Below are 24,643 nucleotides of genomic sequence, written 5' to 3'. Positions count from 1 at the left end.
AATTTGTAATGCTCAATTTCCAACAAGTCCAATCAGTTATTCATCTGAGTTCCAGAATAACCCACTAATCTCTTTTGCCAAATATATATTTTTAATAATTCTAGAAACATCAGTGTTCCCACAAACATACTAACACTTTGTCATTTTTGTGAATCATGATATTCAAAGTCCCGAGACTGTTACACTCATTCAACTATGCACTAAAAACTATCCTTCAATGGAGGGAAATATGTTTGGTTTTGCTTTGAAAATAAAGGGAATTTTGCTTAATGGTGGGTAATAATCCTTCTACCAAGGTTTCTCTTTCAAAAGTGGCAAGCAGCTTAATATTTTTGCATATCAGATAGTTGACAGGAAAATATTAGTCAAAGATATTAAAATTAATTTAACTTTTCCTCTCTTCCCATATTTAGCATTCAGAATGGTGAATAAAGTTTTATTCTTGGCACATGTGGAGTAATTAATAATGTTACAAAAGAATTCTGTCGTACCACCATACTAGATTCAGTAAAGTAATGGCATTAAAGAGAAGCAGAAAGTTTGGAATTCTAAATCCTTAAGCATTATGCAGGTGTAACACCAGGCACAAATAAAATATAAAATAATACGCATAACATATCCCTATAGACATTGGTGGGATTCAACCCATTTAACAACCAGTTCGCTGAAAATGTGAATGTCTGCTCATGCATGGCTTTTGCCACGTGGTGAGGGTCAACCGAGCAGCCTTTCAGGGCCTGCTCCACTCCATCTCTACTCTACAGGGCAGTGGCTGCTTCTCTCTTCTGCTGCTCTTGCTGGGAGAGAGAGAGAGAGAGAGCGTCTCTTGTGCAATTTAGCATCTGTGAGCGACTGCTTTTCTCTAAGTCGAATGCTGCTTCTCTGTACTGAGCACTTTCTGGATGGGACATAGAGGAAAGTGGCGGTTTACAGCTGCTAAATTGCACATGAGACGCTCTCTCTCCCATCAAGAGCAGCAGCATCAAGAAGCAGCTGCTGACCTGGAGACCAAATGGAGCATCTTGCAAGCGACTGAGCCGAGGCAAAGGATGGCTGCAAGATCTCCACTGTAGCGCTTTAGGTAAGATAGAAGAACCGTCTGGTAGTTTGAGGCCAGAAGAGGGTGGTGTCATGTGGGTGAAGGCCCGGGGCAAGGCTGGAGCTGGCACCAACCCGAGGTGAAGGGTGAGCAGGCAGCATGCTTACCTTTGGTGAGCAGAGCAGCCAAGGCACAGAGATTAGCTGGACCATGTGGCAAAGGAAAGATAATATATAGGGCAGGGTGTGGCGGGACTAACCAGTCTTCGATGTTACCGGTTATCAGAACTGTGCAAAATCATAACAACCAGTTTGCCCGAACAGTTCTGAACCGGCTGAATCCCACCCCTGCCTATAGAGTGACTGCAGTACATCATTCAGTTAGTCCTAAAGTTATTAGGATTTCTTGAATAATTGTGCCAACTTATTTCTCTCTTAACAACAAATTATTGAAATATTAAGCAACATTGTGATTCTCAGCACAAGCAAGTCAGTGTAAATAATACGTATATATAACCCAGTTTTCTTATTTAAATAAAATATGTTGTTTCTAGGGATGGAAAAACGACCTTTAGAAACAAAGGTTCATGAATATCAAAGTTAAGCCCTACAGAAGCTCGGAAAGTAATGCTTGGTGAATAAGTAAACCGGCAAGTGGTTGTAAGCCATAGAGATCTTCCTAATTATTCTGAAATTCACTTAACTTCCCCAGATGATCTGATAAAATTGATACTTAACTAAAAATTGGTGTGGCAAAGGAAGTAGTTGGGGAGATTTGAATGCCTTTCGTTATTGTTTAAAATGTGCAAGAGGATTACTCTTTCAGCCATTTACTTCCAAGCAGCTTCTCTTAAAATAAGGAAAAAGCACCTCCAGGAGAAAGCTTTGGGTAGAATAAGAATTCTATAAATTCCTCATCTTTAGTGGTTAAAAATCCTTCCACTGATATGCAAGGAACATATTTATATTCAAATGTACTTCCAATAATTTCTAGTTTACCTCTATAGCACAATAGCTTAGAGGACTTAGATTTTTAAAGTACTCTTTCTGAGACCTTTTTGCGAAATGGAAGGCAAATCCAAGCTAAGATATTATTTATAAGACAGTCCTAAAAAAAAGACAAAGAATACTTTCAAGTATCTCAACATTAAGCAAAGAATCAAATATTACAAATCTGAACTAATGCTTGAAAGCAAACTTTGAGCTTCTATATTGTATCTCATTTTCATTATTGATATAGACAGTTACAGTTCTGAATATGAGGCTATTAAAATATTGCTATTAGATACACTTTGCCTATGGTGATTTTTTTAAAGCTTTGAACAAAATACACTGAAAAAGAACATGGGAGAGAGCGATTGAAGGTCTAAGACATATAAATATACTTTGGCTTTAACTTGTTTTATGTGAGCTATATGTATAAAATGGAAAGGTTTGAATATGAGGGATGGCAGCAACTAATTTAGAATTCAGTATATGGCTTTATACCTCACCAGATGAGTCTTATATAAAAGCCTTCTGGGTTCAAGAGAGCTCTGCTTGTCATACCTTATTTCTGGATTTTCCTTCAGTATAACAAGTTTCCCTATTTCATTACAAATTAGGTTTCTCAGCTTTAATGATCTGTTATAGTATACCTTTTATATGATCTAGTAGTATACTTTCTGTATAGGAAAGGATATAATACTTGGCTGTGTCAGCACTTTAGCAATTATAGATAGTTCCCATGGAAAAAGTACACAGAATGTCAACCAAACCATCATACTACTTCTGTCCTTGAAACCTAGCAATAGCAGCATTCACATTCTAAGAGTCAGAAGCAGTCTATTTGTGATAACAAAGGGTGGATACTGCAGTTGGTCTCATATGAGTACCCTGATAGGAATTATCAGGTTGCCTACAGATGTTCAAAAAAGCTATGCTATCTGAAATTATTCAACCTCCAATGGAGGTCATTACAACAGATTACATCGCAACCTGTTATTCTTGCTTATACCTGCACTTATATAAACAAGATATTCCTTCTTCAATTTTCTACCTTTCCAATAGAGCTGTAAGATTGTTGAGACTGAAAACTACTCACCCAATTTTTGGATCAACAGTAACATGATGTTAGATGGGTTCCTTATTTTCTATACCATATGACCACATCTGTTCTACCCACCCTCAAGGGTGGATTATATATCAAATTATCTTCTGCAAGTTAGCAACACTGAACTGTTTTCCAAAGCTCCCTGGATTAAAAGCAGTCACTAAACTCTCAGCATTGGAATAACAGGAAGGTCAAGTAATTTTTGCTGCCCAATCAAAATATTCATTATGTTTGCCTAGACAACAACCAGAATTTGAGCACTTAAAGCTGGTTTTCACTTGCATTAGAAAACAAGCAAAAGGAGCCAAAATATATATCACTAAAAAATATACCACTCCTATTTTTTTGGCCAACAGAAAGAAAAATATACATACAGAAGTTAGTAGTTCAAGCAGCCTAGTTCTATGAAAAATATTGTTTATGACATGCTTCTCTTTGCCATAGGTATCAGGAATAAAAATTGAAATAGAAAAAGGTAGTTTGAATTTGGCACATTTAGGGCTCAGAACGGAATCCCCTAATACTTGCAATTATCCATATAGTTTGTGGGTTGCAAACTGTGTAAATTCAAATCCAGATTTAAAGAGCTGATAACTCCCTTAATTTAGCATAGATAAACCAGCAGAAACAGTAAGGGTTGGTGTACATTTTTATATTCAGGGACAATCCTGAACAGAATTATCTGTAGCTTATACTATACCTGACATCAGAAGGCTGTTTATCACTTAAAACCAATAACTATCTTTGTGGTCTGATATAGAATAATGCACTTGTAATGAACAAATGGCATGCTGAGTGAGAATGGACTGCATCAAATGTTGAGCACAGCTGAAAAGATGTCCACAAGTATCTCAAGGTACTCATCCATATTTTGCTTTTTAGATGCATGGATAAATTAGCTATGTTTGAAAAAATGCAAAATATATTTGCAATGTTAGCAATTGATAAAAATAGTTCTCTGATTTATACTAGAAGTGGTAGGTAGAAAGGACATACTGTCTGTTTATTACAGGGAAATTCAGTCAAACAGTTATTTATAAAAAATATGGAGTTTGGTTTTTTTTACTAGCACCAGGCTAAGCAAAGAGTTCTCAATATGTTTCAAGAACTTGATGTAATCGAAGTGTTATCAAAAATCAAGTGCTAAAACTTTAAAATCTTTAAATTTTTAAAGAGGTTTACAGAAACAGCTATGTCTTTTATGAAGAAAAATTATTGAAACAAAACATACAGTATACATCAATAATGGTCTTTATTTTCTCTTGGATACAAGACACTTATTTTACTACTTAGATGGCAAACCTTTTTCTAATGGCAGGCCAAAATTGTATGCATGCGTGCTATCGTGCACATGCATGTGCCCCACCACCCCACCCCGCGCATGTATATGTGACACCCCCCGCAGATGTGTGCACAGCCCCATGCATGGGGGCATGGGGGGGTTCACCCTCCACAGGCTCCGGAGGCTTTCCTGAAGCCTAGGGAGGACGAAAAACAGTCTAACCGGAAGTTCAGGAATGAACGTCCATTTGGCCTGTTTTTCACCTTCTCTAGGCTCAGGAGGCTTTCCTGAAGCCTGGGGAGGGTAAAAATGGCCTCTCCCGGTCCTCTGGAAGGCTGAAAATCAGATAGCAGGTGCACGCAGGCACTGCAAATATGGCTCCATGTGCCACCTGTGGCACACATGCCATAAGTTCACCATCACGGACTTAGATGTATGACTTTGAATTGAATGGCACATTTCATCAATATCCAGAATGAGACTTATTACAGAAAACCATAAAGTGCAATATATATGTTGCTATCATGAATGTCAAAGCTACACTTCCTCTTCTTTCATATATAGCATATTTCTTGGCCCATTAAATGGATCTAAACCCCAGAGCAAAATTTCTCTTAGACCAATTAATAGAACACTTCTAAACTTCATGGAACATTGAACTCCAAAGAACAAAGATTAAGAAACACTCATCACCACAAATGTATTTCTGAGTTGGGCTGGATTTTTAAACACTTCATGATTATTAAGAACAACAACAACATCTGGACCAACACTTGACAAAATCATCCTGAATTGCAAAAGCTAGTTTAACTTGGAAAAGCTTAAATTCTATGACAATACCTAACAGCATCTGCGTATCCTAGGTTCTTGAGGACTCAGTAGGTGGATAAAAATATCAACTCCAGTCTAAACATCTGGCTGACTGTTCAACAAACCATAATAATATATTAAATCTTTATGCCAGGTATCGCTAGACTCTTTGCAACAAAAGGAAATAGAACTTTTGAACCTACTATACCACCAAAATTTCCATTAATTTCTATTTCAGATATGCAAGTAACTCTTTTCAGAGGAAGGAAATGTATTTGAGTTAAGTTCTACTCACTACCATTCCATGCCTAATTTTCGGCCATTGATTCTTTTGCTTCAATGGTGTATTTTTAATTTACAAAATATACTTCACTGCATAGTTCTTAACAAGAATCAAAGATCAGGCTGATGGCAGGGCTTGTCTTTATAACAACATCATAAATAAAATCCTTTTCCTCCCTTCCTTTCTTCATTATTAGTTTAAGAAATTAATGGAAAGAGGAATGTACCCAGTTATTAGCCACTTGTACTATGTTATTTTCAATGAAATTCATTTAATTATTTATTTACAGCAACCAGAGACTGCCCCAATCTAACCAATTCTGGACAGCAAAGATGAACAAACAAGGACAGATTGTCTCAACATAAAAACAGTCTAATGAACAGGCATATTACATAGTAATAGTAACAAATATGTGCCCTTATGCATATCATAGCGTGTTGAAACAAAACCTGAATGAAAGGTTTCTCCACTTCTGGGGAGAAAGTACCAAGAAATTTAAGTAATCTTTTGTTTTAAGGTTTTCTTGGCTATTTGGCAGGCCCTTATGAAATTTGTTGTTCAAAACATCTGAAAAGACTCGGGTTGATTACTCTTAAGGCAGATTAACTGGAGCAAGAAGTATTAATTTGTTTGCAGGTTTTTTTACAATAAAGATAAAAATCTTCCTTTATATCAATACTTATTTTTAATGCAAAATTCCATACCTTGCTCATAGAAAATATCAAGAAGATATCTAGAAGAAAGTACATTTCATGAAACAATGCCTACACCTGACATTTTGGCCTAGTGCTATTTATTAAGCTTGATAACAAGTACCCATTTTATATGCCTGGAAACAAATGGAATTTACAAATACCAGACATAGAAATCTTCACTATGAGCAACAACAAAATAATTAATACACCAATTTTTGGATATTATTTGGAAAATTAGAATAAAGAAAGTAGAATAGTCTCAGTGGCAGATTATATTTGTCAGTGTAATGTTTCTCCTTTGTGCTGATAGAACTTGTTTTTGAAATTATGTAGCCACACTTATTCCTCAGCAAGCTTTGTCATGCATATTCATACTAGTCTTTGCATAATCTGATATGCATATATAGTATTGTCTCTGGTATAATCTTGGGTGCAGTCCTATTCTGAGTCTGTCTTCTATAGTAATTTATTCTCTTAATGTCTCTCTTAATATGTTGCCTGTTGGATCTACATTACATCTACTTTTCTAGCATTCTAATTTTATATAAGCCTACTTATAATTATCTTTTTCTGATTTCAATAGATCTTACATCCAGGTAAGGAATGAAATCAGTCAACAGGACTCAGATACTATACTTTAAAATATTACATCTGCTTAAGTACATTTAACACAATAAGTATCATTTCTACCTCTGTCCTTTTAAAAATATTTGCTGGGCTGGCAAAAGGTGTCACTGCCTTGCTGGGTAATAAAGGAGCAGTTATCCCATTACCAAATTACATTTAACCCCCAAAGCAATCTGGAATTCAAAGCTGATGTTTACATTGAAACCCAGGGCATTTAATTTTCTTAGATTTCTGGGCATATCTGGATTTTGATGAAATGGGAAAGACTTGAGCACAAAATGGTGGTGTGGTGTGTGTGTGTGTGTGTGCGCGCGCACACACACATCCCTCATGTACAAATGCCTCCCTCATATTCAAAATTGCTCTAATTTCAGTAATGGCAATCAAACACAGCAGTTTTGAACCTTTTTTTCAGGCAGAAGACAGACACACACACACAAACACACACACACCTCATGTACAAATGCCTCCCTCATACTCAAAATTGCTCTATTTTCAGTAATGGCAATCAAACACAGCAGTTTTGAACCCTTTTTTCAGGCAGAAGGAAGAGCCATAAGCATGCATCCCCACCACCACAAAGAAGAGAAAATCACTCCAATTTTTGGTGCCATTAGCAGCAAAAACAGAGTAATTTTGACCCCCTTTGCTGGAAGGAAAGGAGTAATGAAAGAACTTGCCTTTCTCTCCCCCTGCTAAGAGGTAGGAAACCTTTTTTGTTATTAATGGCTCTTTGCCTTCTTTGTTTCTAACTCCTCCTATATCACCAGCAGCTCTTCCTTTTCTGCTTCTGTTTCCTCTTCCATAGACCAACTACCTCTACCTCTCACAGACCAACTAAAGGAGTAACTAATCCTTTCATTACTAAAGGATCTACTTATTGGCCCATCATTTAGAGGGATATCAGAGAGGGAGCTGTGTTTGAAATTATCACTAGTCTAAGAAATTCCCTTCCAAGAGAAATGTAGTTAGTTAAAACTAGACTTATTTTAATACATGCTTATTTATTGTCTTTGGTTTTTAATTGAATAGATTATATGGTCTTATTTTTTATTAGTTTGTTTTTAAATATTATACATTTTAAGATATAGTTATAATTTCTGAATTACAATTTTATATTGTAGTTTGCTCTAAAACTATGATTTTGAAATGTAAATAAGAAATGCATAAATAAACTATTAAAAACTATTTTGTTTAAAAAAAGTTTTAAACACAAACTTTAACCTGCTTTGAATATTAGAAATAGTCACAGTAAGAATTAAGACATATGCACATGCATATCCCACCCACACACAGAAACCTCTTCTATTCTTCTTTCCCATTCTTGAAAACCATCCATGGACTCAACCACTAGAAATTATTGGTAAAAATAAAAATAAAACACATTTAGAACATGATTGGTCAAAATTATTACCTCAAATATTATAACGCTACATTGATTTAGCACTACTGAGATGTTTGGGTGGAATTTTACAACCATCCCAGATTTGCAGAAAGCAATTCACTCTGAGTTGCATGCTTCCATTTTTTGTATATAAGATGTGCATGAGGTTGTACCTCCTGTTTCTACTAATAGCTGTCAGTGTTCTTATCCTCAATTTGTTGTGTCCTTTTCTGAACCCAGTTAGATTGTTGGATTACACAACAGCCCATTTAAATTTCATTAACCCTGATTATACATTGGAAAAAGCATCAGTTTGCATATATGTGGAGTTTTGCTTTGTTTTTATTTCCTGCGATGCAACAATTCTTTAGCTATGGAAGAAGTCCTGAGATTGCAATTTACCAGTCTTTACTCCCATATAAATCCAATTGAAGCAATTAAAAATTGAGCAAGAAAATGAGATTATGGTGCTTTATACTATGAGGTTAAAAAGATCTTGTACGCCCCTTGCCTATTTTACATCACTTCAAAAATCGGTTCCTATGTATACTGTGTTCAGTTTTAATATCAGAGACTAGCTAGTGGAAACTGCTTGAAGTGATTTAGGATAAAAAAGGTTAAAATAAGAAAAGTAAGAAAATTTCAAATGCCCTCAGCAATGTGCAAATTATGACGGGGGGAGAGGATTTCTGAGGGGGGAAAAATCTCTTCTCAACTCATTAAGTCATAGTAAGTCAGAGTCAAACAGCAAAAGAACAACTAAAACAACTACAGCTATTAATTCCAAAACTACAAATAGTAGTTGTAGTTGTCTTCCCTGTCAAAAAAACATGATTCAACAGAAATGATAAAATGTATTCTTGTCTTATTTACATTAAGTTCTGGATTTTCCTTGGTTCTGTTTTGTGGTATTTTAACAGGTTTATCACCACTATTTTAGTTGTTGATGCTTTTGATTATTTGATAGTTTGATTCTATTTACTATAATAGTATATTATTACATGTAACTAAAAGCTGCTGCTGTTAAGGGATAAATATTTTTTTAAATGAAATAAAAAATAAATATGGGTCAGTGCCACTAGTCCCAGAATTCAACTTTTATCGCTGGAATCCATTCGTTTTATTTTAAATTTAGTCAAATATTAACACAATTGTATATCAAATTCTTTGAAGTATATATTTTTCAAACCAAATTGTACTGACCACATATTTGCCTCACCAATAAACCAGCAGACCAGACAGTGGAAAAATATATTGAAAGAACAGACTTCTATGTGTCATTATGAATGGCAGGAACACACAGCCTATTATAAATGAGCTCTGTAAAGGTTTATTTCCTGCTAAGATACCAACCAGAGTTATCCCAACGCTAGCAATTCTACCCAGTTACCTGAAATATTTTTTCCTAGATGATTGTTATAAGAATGGTATTTTTTTAGAACAGAGCCCCGGTTTTTCTTTTGTTTGCCCTATATATGCTTCCTTGCCTCTTGCTTTTAAAGCACTTAAATATCAGAACTGTTACATATGTAATACCGATCTTCATAAACTCCCATGTGAGACTTTTTGGCTAAAGAATGAATACTATTCATATAGATTAATGTATAAAAAATAAATAATGTAGCAGTTATACTACCCTATTAATAGTAGTATTCATTTAAACCTTCACTCAGCCTAGACTGATGCACTAGTTTTAACTTTGGCTATAAAAAGATCAGGAAGTTCTGATGGAAGTAACCCATGCTAGTATGACCACATGGAATGACTACGCAGTGTACTCTAGATGCGGTGGCTTTTGAAGCCAACTCAGAAATTAACAGCAGAATGCAGTAAGCAAACTAGTGGCAAATGAGATTCACTACTACAACATAACACCAACTTTTGATGGCTACACTGGTTACCAATAGACTTCCAAATGCTACTTTTTACCTGTAAAACCTTTTACAGAATGGCTCTGAGTTATATCACGGTTCATCTTTTCCCAAATGATCAGCCTGTTATGTTAGGGACTCCTTAAACTCCTGCAAGGGAGGTACAAAGATTGTGGAGCAGAAAGATGACTTTCTCTATAATAGTCCTAATGATTTTAAAACAATGTAGCTCCAGGGCTATGCTTGGTCCTCCCTCATTACCTCTCACAAGGCAGAAAGTTTGATGACTGGTGACTTGGCTGTCATTATTATTGTTATATGCCTTTACACATTTCTATAAGTACCTTGGGGTCACATTGTATTGTGTCAAGCTCTTTGATATATGTTTTAATGATAATTTGCTTTTGCACACTACCCTGAGTCTGGTGATTTAGCCAGTATAAAAATGTTTTAATAAATAAATAAAAATCAATTCCATTGATGGCTTTATGGGTGGCACTTCAAATTTTGCTTCTTCTATCCTCATTTGTTTATTTACAATACTTGTTTATTGTTAAAACAGTCACTGTAAGATATGCACACAAAAAAGGAAAAGAGTAAAAACAAGGGAACTCTTTACTTTGCACATTCTTACATTTTCCCCTACCCATATTATTAAGGGGGGAAATTCATTGGGGTCCTTTTTCTTTGATTAACAACACCTAAGGCAGAATACCTATCTGTGGAAGTATTGTAGTCCTCAACTTACAACCACGATGGAGCCCAAAATTTCTGTTGTTAAGTAAGACATTTTTAAAGTGAGCCTTGCCCCATTTTATGACCTTTCTTGTCATTGTTGTTAGGTGAATCCCTGCACAGAACATGGTTGTTAAGTGAACCTGGCTTCCACACTGATTTTGCTTATCAAAAGGTTGCTTAAAAGGCTTATATATCGCCAACAGAGAGCACTAGAAAGATTATATCTTTGGAAAATATTGTTGCTATAATCAAGTAAGTGAGCCTTTGGCATAAAACAGTCTGCAAATCTACAAAATATATTTATCCCCTGGAACACAGCTCTATTATATTGTAATTGTTTTGCTCACACTTTCCATCAATTGGTTTGTTAGCCCAATATTATTACGTACATAGAACATGCCACACGAGGGTCAGAAAAGCAGGGTCTATTATCAAGACTAATACACTATTCAATGTGAGGTTTCATAATCCATCAGATTATAGATTACGTTTTACCAAAAATGAAAAAGTCTGCACAAAAACAATACATTATAAAACAACATCTTCAAATGGTTTTCAAGCAAATATGACTTAATCTAAAACTCTGTCTGTTTTTGCTCTCTAAATGAAAATATTTAAACTAGAGACTTAACATATATACCTGAGCAGAGGGGTGTGGAATCCCTATATCTCCACTGAATACAGTGGGATATATTTCAGAATAAAAATGCAAAGGATTTCCCCCTAGATTAATATTAGTCTCTCTGGAGTAAAATCAGCTATTTGGGAAAGCTTTCAATGATGATGCAAGTTACATAAAATGAGCGTGGGGAACCTGCAGGAACAAGGCATTACGTACTCAGCTAACAAGCTGGTTCTGCAAGATTTAAAGAGGCAGCTGACACAATACCACATTGGTCAATTCTTCTATTAAAAACCACAAACTTGCAGATCATTAAGGGCTGGGGAAGGCAAGATTATGAGGAAAGGGGAACTCCAGCAAAAGTGCCAAATAAAATATAATCTATTCTCCCTAATATATGAAATATTTGTGCCTATATATTGTAAGAATCTCCCCTTTTCAAGTCCTTTTCAGACTGTTACCTGTTTGTGGTGCCTGTGCTGTTGCCTCCGCTGCTATGCTTTCTTGACCGGCTCAGTCTCTGCAGTGGCTTTGGGTCCTGCAGCCCAAGACTTGTCATGGAAGGGAAGGCTGAGGCATACCCATGTTCACACTCTGCATAAATTATGATCAAATGGAAACAAAAGGAACAGTGAGTAAGAAGCAGTATTTTCCAAAGACACCACTAGCCGAGCCCTGAATGACTTCTCAGGCAGCACTCTCAGCTTTAAACAAATGTTAGAATACTCAGACATAAAAACCACAGGCAATGCACCTGTTCAGATAAGGCTGATTAGCAGAGTCCAAATCCCTTTGAGTCAGTCCTGGTGACTGCATGCAGTTTTCTCTCTTTTTCAGAAGTGGTTTCCCATTGCCTTCTTCCTAAGGCTGAGAAAGAGTGAACGGCCCAATGTCAGCAAACTGATTTCATTGCCTAAGACAGCACTAGATGTTACACTCTCCCACTTTGTATATACTAGTGATATTAATCACTATCCCAAACTGGTTCTGCAGTGTATGTTCCAAGAGAACTTTAATGTCTGTATCAAAACTTCTTGATCAAATAAAGAGCACATTAAGTCATTCTGACACTCTCTCACAATTCTCCATCTATTACACGTGAATCACTTTAACCCCACTTTTTCCCCTCTGCCCAAGCAACTGCTTCTTTCAAAACAAATTAAATTGGACTTATTTCCAGGGGGATGGGCCACCTCAATTCCTGCCCCTTCCTCAAAAGGTGTTACCTCGGTCTCTGCGATCCAGGTATTCGGCGGCCTCCAAAAGGCGCTGGATGTTGATCATCTCTACCCGCTCCATAGCCCTTGAGATGGGTGAGACCTTTCCCCGAACAATTGTAAAGGAGGACTTTGCTGCCTTGCCCCTGGCACTATGGGTGAAATAGACCTTAGTTCTCTGATTTTCCCAAGAGAGAAAAAGAATAAGGTAGGAAACGAGTAACTTGGAGAAAGGGTGCCTCCTGTCCTGCTTCTACGAAGTTAATCAGTGGGGCGTAAAAAAGAACTGAACAACTACTGCAGCAGTTGCCCTGACTCATGGCCACATTCTACTTCAGAAAGATCTCTTTCCTTTACCTTTAGGCAATAACAGAGACCCTTCCCACAACTCCTAGTCCCGACCGTCTCCCCCTTTGGTCTTGGCTATTCGTCTTGTTCTCCTTTAAATCTTTAGCACTGCGCCCGACCCAGCTTCATACCCTTTTCTCAGTGCCCCAAACATTTAATCTGTCCTCTAACCTCTTCTTAATCTACTCCTGCATTCTGCCCCCGATTGCCCCTTCCTTCGTGGCCCCACACTTTTCGCCTCCTCTATCTCGATGCATCCATCGTGCAAACCCTCTCCCCCAAAGATCTATCGCTTTCTCCGCCTTCTGCAGCAGATACTGTACGTCCCTGCCTCTTTCAGAGTTTGTTTACCTCCGTTTAGAAATCATGGAGGGGGAGGGGACGCACATGAGACTTTCAGCCCCAATGACATTTGGGAAATGTAGTTCTCAGCTTTCTCTCTCTGCAAGTGCGGCGCGTGTGCACGTTTGCATTATGGGAAGCTTCGTTTTTCCACGTTATGCATGTTGCTCGGACCGAAAAAAGCGTATACAGCCCTCCCCTTGGTATGGTTACGGGCACGGAGATAAGATGGTGAAATCCCTTCCTTGTTTACAGAAAATAGCGGCCATGAAGGTTGGTCTAGTAATAAACAGAATTCCAGGATTAATGGACAGCTTGTCTTGCGCCTTCCACTCTAAATAATCAGTTTGGGCATTTGTTAAGCTTCAAACCGTTAATTGCATAAACTACTGGGAAAGAAGTTCCACTGATATCGATGGGTTGCTCCATTTACGCAGTTTAAGTCGTCAAGTCACAAAGGTATCATAGCAATAATAGTAAGAATAAATTCATCAATTAAACAATCTATTCTATATGCCTGTTTTGCTTTACTTATGCAATTATTTCAAGAAACTTCTAAAATATAATTTATAATCAAATCATCTTTTAAAAATTAAAGTAAGTCTAGAACTGAAAACATATTTGCTTGAAGCTTAAATTCCATCAAATGTAATTTAAAGTACGTATTGGATATTAATTTTAATGTGAAATAACAGTTACTTCAAATCAAATGTTTGTTACGGTTACAGACAGCAAAAATAATCATTTCTGTTTTAGAGTCCTATGTGATTCATCCTACGGAATGACCCCTCTGTCTAAAATATTCCCTTTTCTCAAAAAATCATTGAGTAATGTACTGGAGCGAACAGCTCCTCTTATGTGATTAGTATAATTATAAACCTAACAAAATAGTAGCAAACTTCAGTTTTCAGGAAAAACAGTAGTTTCTGATCTTAAAAACAAATAATATATGAATATCCTTCAAATCACTAATAGAATCATACTTTAAACTAGCGAAAAAAATAGGATCCACAAAAAAACATAAATGTATCTCCCTGTATAGAGAAACTGAATTTTAATTGAAACACAGAGAAATATAAAAAGTTGGAAGAAGATGATATGCAATCTGGTCAGAATGAAAAGCTGAATTGAGCAGTTATAATATTTTTATAATTGAGTACAGAAAGTATTTTGCAGACACCAGATAAACAGAGTCCCCTGTGTTCAGTTTTATTCTTTAGCAAGAAAACTGTGCATCTTACATTGTTTCAACAAGAATAATTGTAAAGCAACATAATTTTTATTCCTGAAATAAATAAGTATACACACATCCATATTAAGCACATATGAAAATAACCCAGAAGCACTTCAGACTTGCAGATGTGCAACCTAGCAGGTCCTTTCTATGAGAGCAGTCTGATTGTTTTCAGATTTCCATAGGAGCCTTAAAAAAGGAGTTACTGATTAAAGCAAGCCATTCATTAAAATTAATCCTTTAAAACGTGGTCCTTTTTAGGTTTGTCTCAAAGCGAGAAAAAACCTGGAGTACTTTAGATGAATAGCAAAGAGGTAATATGTAGCATTTGCCTGAGATCCAGAGCACTTCTTACTAATAATTTTCAAAATTTATATATAAGAGTGTTTACTGGCCGAATGCAACACTCAGCTCCATCCAGTTGTCCCAACTACCCCAAATTAAGGAATTACAGGGTCGTAAACAGAGAGTTACATGTAAGAGGGTTAGTGGCTAAAGTACTAGGCTAGAAACCACAAAGTCATGACTTCCAATCCTGCATTAAGCATGAAGTCAGCTGGGTAACTTGGTCAAGTCACTCCATCTCAGCCCATGGAAAAGGGCAATGGTAACCACTTCCAAAAATATAGCGTGCACTTGTAAGTCACCAGAAGTGAAGACTACTCCAAGGTACATTCAGATCTATTTCCACAATTATCGTTAAGACAGAATCCTAAGTAAACAAAATGTGATTATTTTTACACAATATTAGTAAATTTGAACATTAACTTTGTGATGTTCAATAATGCTTGTTCTAGATGGGGCTGTTACATAATCATTCAGCCTTATTCACTGATTTGTAAAAAGGATTCTGAGGCATACTCAATCTGTCTTTTCCCATCAACTTCTCCATTGTTTTTCTTTCCAAAGTGCAGTACTGTATTTAGTTTTTTTTTAAGCTACATGGTAGCTTTTGATTGATAGTACTAGAAGCTCTGTCTGGAAGCACCTTATGCATCAAGTCAATAGAAGCCAAATTAAGTCATATTACTTAGTGGTTTAAAGATTTTTGCATAGGCAAGTTTCATCATGATGTGGTAGATCATTTGGCTCTAGGATTTCATAGGAATATATAAAGGAATATTCTTTATAAACTATAAAAGGTGAAATAGAATACTCTAATTACTCTAAAATAGTTCTTATTGCAGTTTATTGTTATCATACTTCTAAAATTCATTAGACCACATGATATATCTCTTAATTAATTTTCATGAATAATTCTTATTTAATGTAGTCACAGATGTCTTAATAATTTTTTTTTTTGCCTGCCTGCACTTCAGTATCTCATATTATAAGAATAAATATTCCCATAGGAATTTCATGCAAAAGATATGGGTTCAAATTACATGGATCTACCCTGATAGGCAGCATATGATAGGTGTTGGTTGGAGAGAAAAAGAATTGTAGTGTGATAGAGCTAGAAGGTTATTGATCCGGGGAAGGTCATTCTACAGGAAATATCACTTTATTAGAGCTCACGATTAGCAATGACAACGTAATACCCAACCCCAAAAACCTCACTACTACTCAGTTCCAACAATTCTGGGAAACTATATTCAGTGATTATATTCAGTCTGATATAACAATAATATATGGTAGTAAGTCAATAGGTTTATTTATATTGAAATCCTATCCATGTCAATTTAATAGTAAAGCTAACTGAGTGAGAGAGATTACTGGGACTATCAAATCTGGACTGCAAACAACTATCACAACTCCTAGATGGCAGCGAAGAGGACAGAAAACTCTTTAGTGTCATCTAGTGTTATCCAAACTTGGTACTTCACAATCCACTTGTTAGCCTACATTATTTCCCTTATTTATATAACTGTAGCTTGTGATGTTTCATAGCTTTTCAGAGAAAGCAGATCCAAAGTCTGGGAAGAAATTTTGGGAAAATTCTTTAAGGGATCTTCCAAAAATACTGTTAGTGGCAGTACAAAGAGCATTAACTCTACTGATATACTTACAAATTAGCATGAATAAACCACGTTTCACTTCCAAATTCAGCAATAATTACAGATCAAACATTTTAACTAATATTTTCCCTCTGGTTACTTCATCCACATTTTTGTTCCTCAGTATATCCAACATTATTACTTTGCAGACTATTAGGATTATAGAGGAAGAAAATGAAACATAAAATATAAATTTGAAAATCATTATAATGTACTTGCTGAAAATGATACCACAGATAGAACCATGTATGAATCAACTATTTTTATTTCCTAAAGCATACTGTTTTATTCTTCAAAATATTCAAAGAATGGATCACACCCTTGCAAGCATCACATTTATTCCATACAGATGCAATTCAAGAATAACATACGATTTCCAGTAGCTTAATAATTTTGCTCCTATCAGCTCTGTCTCCTAAATAACTAAGTAAATAAAGAAACAAAATAATTACTATTACCATCCAGTTACTTTGCTTTTAGGCTACAGTAAAACAACTCTTTTACAAAAACTGCAAGATTTTAGCCTATGAATTAAGAAAAGGTGATTGTGAAGAAAGAACTTAAACTACAATCTTCTATTTTATTTCAACAATATCAAAGCATATATAAGCAATAAAGTACATTAACTAAATGTTAATTCTTTTCAAGTTTCCTTCCTAATTATCCAGGTGCTAAAATTCAAAGGTTTACAAGCAAGAGCATCTCTTTTATTCTGAATAATTGTTATTATTGTCTGTGTAAATAATAAGTTCACTATACATCAGTGGCATATGAAAAAAGCAAGCAAGGTTACCCTTCATGGCTAGCACTGTAATTGAAGCCACAAATTATTTTGCTATACCTTCTGGACAATCTCTTCATTAGTGAAATGCTTCTACTTGAAGATAAACAATGGCATTCTTTGTACAAACCTCTAAGCTGTATAAAAATTGCTAGTGGCCTAGAAAGAATTTGATGGTTGCAAAGTGAGTAACATTAAAACAGCCCTGTTTTCCTGAAAAAGTTGAGTCCATGTGATATGATCATAAAAATAAAAGTCATAAAACTCATAATAGATTTGATGTCAATTTCCAAGAAACTGGGAGGGAAGGTAAACACCATCAAAATGGTGGCAGTCTGGACTGAACAACTGAATCATCTCCTCTTTTTCATATATTCACTAGATACAGGTAAAAAAAGGGTGGAGCTTGGATCATTTGGCAATGGCTGCCATGTTAACCTTTCTGCACATCCCTGACAATAGCTGAGCACTCTTCATAAACAACCCTTTGCAATTCTTTCCTCAGGGCCATTTCACCGGTCATGCTTTCAAAGAGAAGGATGTTAAAACTTTATATTCATGTGGCAGATTTCTACATGAAGTGAATATGGCTATACAACATTTCATGTTCTAAGACCAAAAAAAAGTTTCGCAGCGTGCAGGAATTCTCACAGAGAACCCCACAGAAAAATCAGTATGTTTCCCCCAGGATTTTGAGGCTATCTCCTACCACTGCAGCTTCAGTCAGACAGCTGTAGCATAATCCTGGGGAAGGATTTGAAAGAACTGAAGACAAATTGCTTTGTGCATACCTACCCACTCTGAACATACTGTCTTAAATTCAAAAGCATTACACAACCATATTGATAAAGAAGTGTTTATATGCAGTTTTTCTCATTTTAAGCATTTGTTAAAAGGATGGTTAATTTCAGTTGTTTGGGGTTTTGCTCATTTGTAGTTATTAATGGAGAGCTTTTCCATAGCAGAAATTTAATGTGGATTTGCTGTTTCATTCCTTCTGTTTTTGTGGGGGATTCATTTTCTATTTTCACCTAATTATTACTTTGTTTTTTTCTTATTTCTTTTTATCAGACTTCAAAAAGAACAACTTTTAAAGATAAGTCATTCGATTTCACAGCTACAGATGCCTTCAGCTACAAAGTGAGATTTTGACAATGATCTAAAAAAATCAACAGTTTAATATTTATTACAAAACTTGTGTTACCTTATCATGCCAATTTGAAAAATCAATATTTAAGCAGAACTCAAATACTTTTCATTTATCTATTTTAATGGTTGAGCCCAGTAACATTTATAAAATCACGTGTTTTAAAGCTTTGATATTTTGCAACTCACTGCAATTGCAGGACTGGAGTACAAAATTTAACAGTAATGCATTATGCTGTTTCATTACACACATGCATACTTTAATATATAAAATACTTGTAATGAATTTATCAGTATACATCAGAAAAATGCAGTATTGTCAATGGTATGGAAAGCCAATTGCAGTATTAATGTTAATAATAAGGCTAGGCAATTTTAGGTATGTAGTGTAATAATATAAAGTTTATGAAGTCATTTTCTATATTATTTGCAATCAGTCTTTCCCAATCTGCTGCCCTCCAGAGCAAGTGGAAATTCAACTCCTAGAAATCACCTCGCTTAATCAACTGTGGATGTCCCAAAATTTGAAGTGTAACCCTGGTGCATCACGTACACAGTTGCAGTAGCTTGTGTCACATACTTAAAAATCATTGTTAAAATCATGTTATTCTCTTTATAACCTCCCAAATGAACAACTAAAAGCTTTTATAACTAGCTTTAGGCATATTGATCAATGTTGTCTGGAGAAAATAATTATTCTTGCATAGATCCTATGTAACAAAACATTTTTTTACATGAGTAAATTATTCCGAAATGAATCCAGAGGCATTTTTCCTGATATTTACTGTAGCCAGTACAGCTTTTTTTCTTTGCTGAATATAGCAATATCTTTCACCTTTCCTTTTGGATATACAAACATAAGTCTTACACTAAAACTAAAGGTATACTAAATAGTACCATGCTGCAAATAACATTGCTTTATTTAAAATACACAAGAAAAAAGTGATGGCCTACAATGTGAAATACAACTTTAATCAGCACAAATATTAAACCAATTGTCAAATGGATTTATGAAGCTGTGATTATGCCTGTAATTGTTACATTCTGGGTTTATAAGCATTGGGTGCTTGAAAGCAAGTAGCAGAATAATAGTTATTGATATTGCTATTTTTCCCCTCTTGCCCATTTGCACATAATTTTGCTCAACTTTCTAGTACAATTAAAGGTTTTGTTCTTCACAGAGATGTAATACCCAACGAACAACTTGCATGCCAGGTAATCCAATTTACACTAAAGCAAAGAATAAGCAACATAAAAGAATTGCAAAACTCCAGGTTGATCCTGCCTTCGTTTGGTATAGAAAAAAAAAACAATACTAAATGGGCAACTGGTAAACAAGAGGCAACGGCAAGTTAGCCTGTCCTTTCCATACCAGCAGATACAATAATGGCCTGGACTCATAAGCCTTTGACATTGCACTAAATTAAAAGCAAAGTGTGCTGTAAGACTGCAAACATCCTGGAAACTTAGAGAGCCATATTCGTTTCTGATAGTTTTAACTTGAAGGATATAAATCCTGCTTAAGGAAAAGTAAATACAGAAGTGAAAATAACACCCCACGCCTTTCAAACAAATAACTTACATTCCTTAACAAAGCACAAATGTCTCGCCCTCTATATGCATAAACACATATTGGGGACAAATATTTTAGGAACAACTTCGCCGATACATGCGAAATAAAAGACGTTTAATCCCTTGTTTTGCAATCTTGTACGAATCTGCCACTGCCCGTATCGCTGCCCAAGCAAGAAAGGGTCGGAATTCATGGCACCCGTTTAGGCCCTTATTGTTATTGTGAATCTTCAACTTGGAAACGCTGTGAGCGCAAAGTAGAGCGCTGGCGCTTTAAACCTGAAACTATGACATCATCTGGCCACAACTCCCAACAAGGACACACCGCTCCATTCCAGACTCCTCCCATTGATCTTCAGGCTCAGCAACGCGTGACATCATAGGGATAAGAGAGCGCCTCATTGGCGCAATGGCTTGAAATAACCACGCCCTCGGATTAGAGTAGAACCAATGGAAAGAGAGGAGTTTGTCTCCATGTGGAAACCATGTGGTTCTAAGAAGAAGGAGGAGCCGAGACTGATTATACTGTAAGCTAGCCAGGCGGATCGGAGTGCACCCGAGGCAGCGCCGTTTGTTTTTGCCTCGGTGAAACTTTAAGAAGGATGTGGGGGTTGGGATTTCGAGAGGCTGTTAAATGTGCATGGCTTGTTTACGTTTTTTTTAAAGACATGCCCTAGCCGCTCCCACGGAGGGAAAAAAAAGTTTTACGGAAAATTCAAACGCGTGGGTTGCCCTGAAACCTAAGTCACTGCAACTCTGAAACGCAGATGTGGAGCAACACCAATCAGCCTTCCGATTTATAAAATGTGCAAAATCTCCGCGAGTCTCGTTCCGCGATTGGGAGGGGGGACGCGGACATAGAAATACACACGTTGGCAGCCCGACGGAGTAGTTTTTTCCACCGAGATGTTGATTGCTGAAACCAAGCCGAGGCCGCCACCTCGCTCCCGTTTTATTCCAACAACCTGGAGAGCATCCAAAAACTTATAGATCCGAGATGACGTTGGTGTTCATCAGGATCTCGGGTTTCTAAAGCATAGAAATATTTCTGGAGGGGACACGGTGAATTCAGGTCGTGGAGGAGACCCGGGTCTTGTAATATTCCGATTTAAAAAAAAAAACATTTTAACACCTGAAGTTACAAAAACCGCACATTCTTGGAAACATTTATGACTGAGTTCACTTCGCCGCCGCCCCGCAACCCCTGTTCAAATTATATATGAAGGGGTGGGGGGCGAGTTTCCTATCGAAAGTAGGCAAGGACCTGCGCTGTAGTTTTTTGTGGCTTTTGACTTGGCTTCAAAGGGGGGGGGGTGGCAGCTGTTTGTTTTTCCTCTCTTTCTCTTTGTTTTCTGCAGCAGCAAAAACGGGGCAGCTTGTGGCGAAGTAAGAAAAAAGGGAAAACGCCTAAAGACCCGATTGAGCTCTCTTTGGTGGGGGTGGGGGAAGAAGAATGCTTTTGTGCACGTCTGGCTTCGGGGAGCCGGGAAAACAACGGAGGCCAAGCTTGACCTAGTTCTATCTGCACCATCTCCGGTTCTGAGGAAACGAGATGGCCGGTATAAACTGATTATAGTCCCACTTTGGCCGAGTGGCAGCTAGAGGACTACTCGGCGCCGCCTCCTTTCGCTTGGCTACCTGGCTAGTTCGCTCTTTGCCTACGTGACTTCCCAAGAGCGGGGGGGGGGCGGGGGGGGAGGACGGATACCTCCATTAACTTGGCAGCCGGTCTCTTCCTTGAGCGATTGCGTTGCGCGAAGCCAAAAGGCCCTTGCACCTCAATCCTAAAAAATAAAAAAAAGTCAGGGTGCCGCGGCAAGAACCGGATTGACCAGAAAGCCCAAAGGGCGCTGTTTAAAAATAATAATACTTCCATTGATGACAGGCGAGCGTTGCAAAACTGGAAGGGGGGGGGGAGGCTTTGTGAAGTCTTCACACCGACTACCCAGTCCTCCCGGAAACAATGGCCACATCTCCACTTATTCATGAAAAAGATGGGGAAGAGCAAGGGGGGAAAAAAGAAAGAAAGGAAGAGGGCGGTCAACAAAAGGCTAAGCTACTTGAACTGCAATGGAAATTTACGCTACGGAGAGGATGAGGGGGGGTACCCATATTTGTCCGGCGATTTATAAAGCAAAGGATCGCGCGGGAGGGGAGGGTTGAGGTTGACACATACAAATAATAAACTCAAAGCCAAAGGAGAGTTAGATTCTCCCCCTTCCCCCCCCCCCTCCTTCCCACTGCAGGGGTTGACGCGATGCAACGCTTTCTTTATTTTTCTTCCTCCTGACCTTCGCTGTTGCTAAACTACTAGATGAAACGCCAGCCCTGCTGGTTAAAAATTGTTCCTGGCTTGTTTATTGTTCTATCCAGGAGGCTGCTCAAAAGACGCTGCAAACGAGCGTTTCTGTATGGATTATTCTTTTTCGCTGACAGCAACATTAGCAAGGAGGGGGAGGGGTGTTGGGGAAATCCTTTTCCACAAGAAGGGGTATGCGTGTGTGTTTGGGTGTGTGTGCGTATTTTTATTTCCCCTTTTGTTCTTTTCACAGAATACTCGGCGAGGTTTTCTTTAAGGAGGAGAACCACGATCTCTTGTGTTTGCAGGGAGGGGGGAGGAGAAGGAAGCGAGAGTTGAAAATGATAAACAAGCCTTTTTTCCCTCTTGCCATTACGTCTAAAAACCCTGAAAGTGTTTTCTGTTTTCTGTTTGTCTACCCAGAGGATCATAAAGTTTGCTTTGCGTGGTCTCCCCTCCCCCATCTCCTAGTTTGGTCAGTTTTCGATACCCCCCCACCCCCGCTTTTGACACATTAAGAGCCTTTTATGGGGACATGACACTTCACAAACACACATATCCATAAATCGAAATGTACTTCTAACATGACAGCGTTGCTCTGGATCACTTTGTAACTAAAGTGGTGGTGGTTATGTTTTGTTTTGCTTTTAAGAAAACCGAACAAAAACAAACTAAGAATATTTTCTAATGAAATCCCTTGGCAGGCACATAAATTCCACTGGACCTAGGACAGGGTTAAAAGATTGAAAGAGTCTCATCTGCAGGTTCAGCTCTATAGACTGTCTTGTTGCATCTTCATAAACATTTGTTTTTGTTTTCTGTTGTTGTACATGCCTAGCTTTTAATACATGTTTGCGTGTAAAGAAGCAGCAGAAGGAGCCAATGAAAATCAAAACTCCACTTACTTTTGTTTTCTTTCTCGATTTGCTCCAGGTAGCTGGCTGCTTCCAGCAAAATCTGCACATTCTGTAGGAAAGTGTTGATCTTCTCCATGGAGTCCTCACTGCTGGTGTTGAAAATGTCACTGAACGGGCACCTGGACGTATTATCTATCACTGGCTGTTGCTGCTGCCCTAGAACAGCTTTCCCAGCATCACCTTCACATCTGAGTTCTTTCCTTGGCCTGCCACGTTTCCCCATTGCTTCTGCAAATGGAAACTTTGAAATGTTTAAAGCCTTTTTGGCCGACTTTCCTCCTCTTGTTGCAGTTTGTGTGTATGTGTGTGAATGTCTAAGAGAGATTGAATGAATCAAGAGACCTCTTGATTCAAAGACTCCGCGCAGGTCCTAATGCTAGCATTTTTCTGTATACATTTTTTTTTAAAGTGGCAATGGAAGAGTCTGGTTTACTTACAGTACAATAGTCAGGGTAGAGTATACTGTACGTCACTTTCAACACCACAAGAAACAAGGGAAGCAGAGGCAAGCTCAATTGGATGAAACCCATAAAATTACAGTTGAGCATTATGCATTCATAAATATAGAATCTCAGAAATATAGAACTTCAGATATATAGAATCATGTGAAAAAAGCCAAATGGCTCCTTATGCAAAGGAGGTTACAGCTTGCTTCAAAATCAGTCAATGGGGTAAATAGGAGAAGAATAATAGATAAGAAAAAAATACTGTAATTGCCCATATATCTTGCTGACAATTGAGAAAATCCAAGAAAAGAAAGAAAAGAAAAAAACTGAAAAATGAACAAGTTAAACTACAATAAAAAATTGCCCACATTTTTGAATGAACAATCACTTAAACTCCATGTGCATTGTTTAAAAAAGATAAACACCATATTTAAAATCCTATTTGTATCTGGCTTAGGTGTTATGATTATTGTTGTGAATGTCACCTGCCATCAGCACCTTATTCTGGACAATAAAGCCACATCCTCATGAGGAAGAAAGTGTCTACTGTCAAACAGAATGGACAGTTCCTGAAATGAAGCATGGCTCAGGATCACACACTATGCAGAGGCATAGTCGTCGTCCTCCACCTCTCTCTGCTGGAGACAGAAAAGGGAAGATCACAGCCACTGATTGGTTGGGAATCTCCAAAATCCTGGAAAACTCAAAAGAAATATTGTTTGTGAAATATTCTTTCAGAAAATGGCTTTTTCTCTAGAAATAAGAAAGCCCTTTAGTCTGGAATCACATTAAAAGGCTTCCTCCCCCACATTTCCTTATTAGGCCAGAGAGAAAAAAGAAAATCTTTTGCTAAAAATTTAAGCCTAGGGAAAGAGATTTGCATCTGATAGATATGAACTTCC

General features: G+C 37.2%; 1 protein-coding gene across 3 annotated transcripts in view; it reads right to left on the bottom strand.

Annotated features, from left to right (window-relative positions):
* The window catches only part of MXI1 (MAX interactor 1, dimerization protein), a 71,152-nt gene extending 47,634 nt beyond the window's left edge, over positions 1-23,518 (bottom strand). For 2 of the 3 annotated variants that reach the window (XM_014062157.2, XM_014062159.2), the window contains exons 1-2: positions 23,284-23,518; positions 11,904-12,036 (exon numbers count right to left, since the gene is read on the bottom strand). In XM_014062157.2, the coding sequence (XP_013917632.1) occupies positions 11,904-12,036; positions 23,284-23,518 (368 nt within the window). Of the gene's footprint in view, positions 1-11,903; positions 12,037-12,668; positions 13,296-23,283 lie in introns of those variants that run through there. The other variant, XM_014062160.2, reaches the window with a different exon arrangement.
* Positions 23,519-24,643: the final 1,125 nt, after the last annotated feature.

This window comes from Thamnophis sirtalis, unplaced genomic scaffold (genome assembly GCF_051295495.1).
Source record: "Thamnophis sirtalis isolate CommonGarterSnake01/CBP01778 unplaced genomic scaffold, rThaSir2_p1.2 scaffold_11, whole genome shotgun sequence".
In the NCBI taxonomy this organism is placed as follows: Eukaryota; Metazoa; Chordata; class Lepidosauria; order Squamata; family Natricidae; genus Thamnophis; species Thamnophis sirtalis.
Note: the sequence above shows the minus strand (reverse complement) of the source record. Positions and strands in the feature narration are given on the sequence as shown.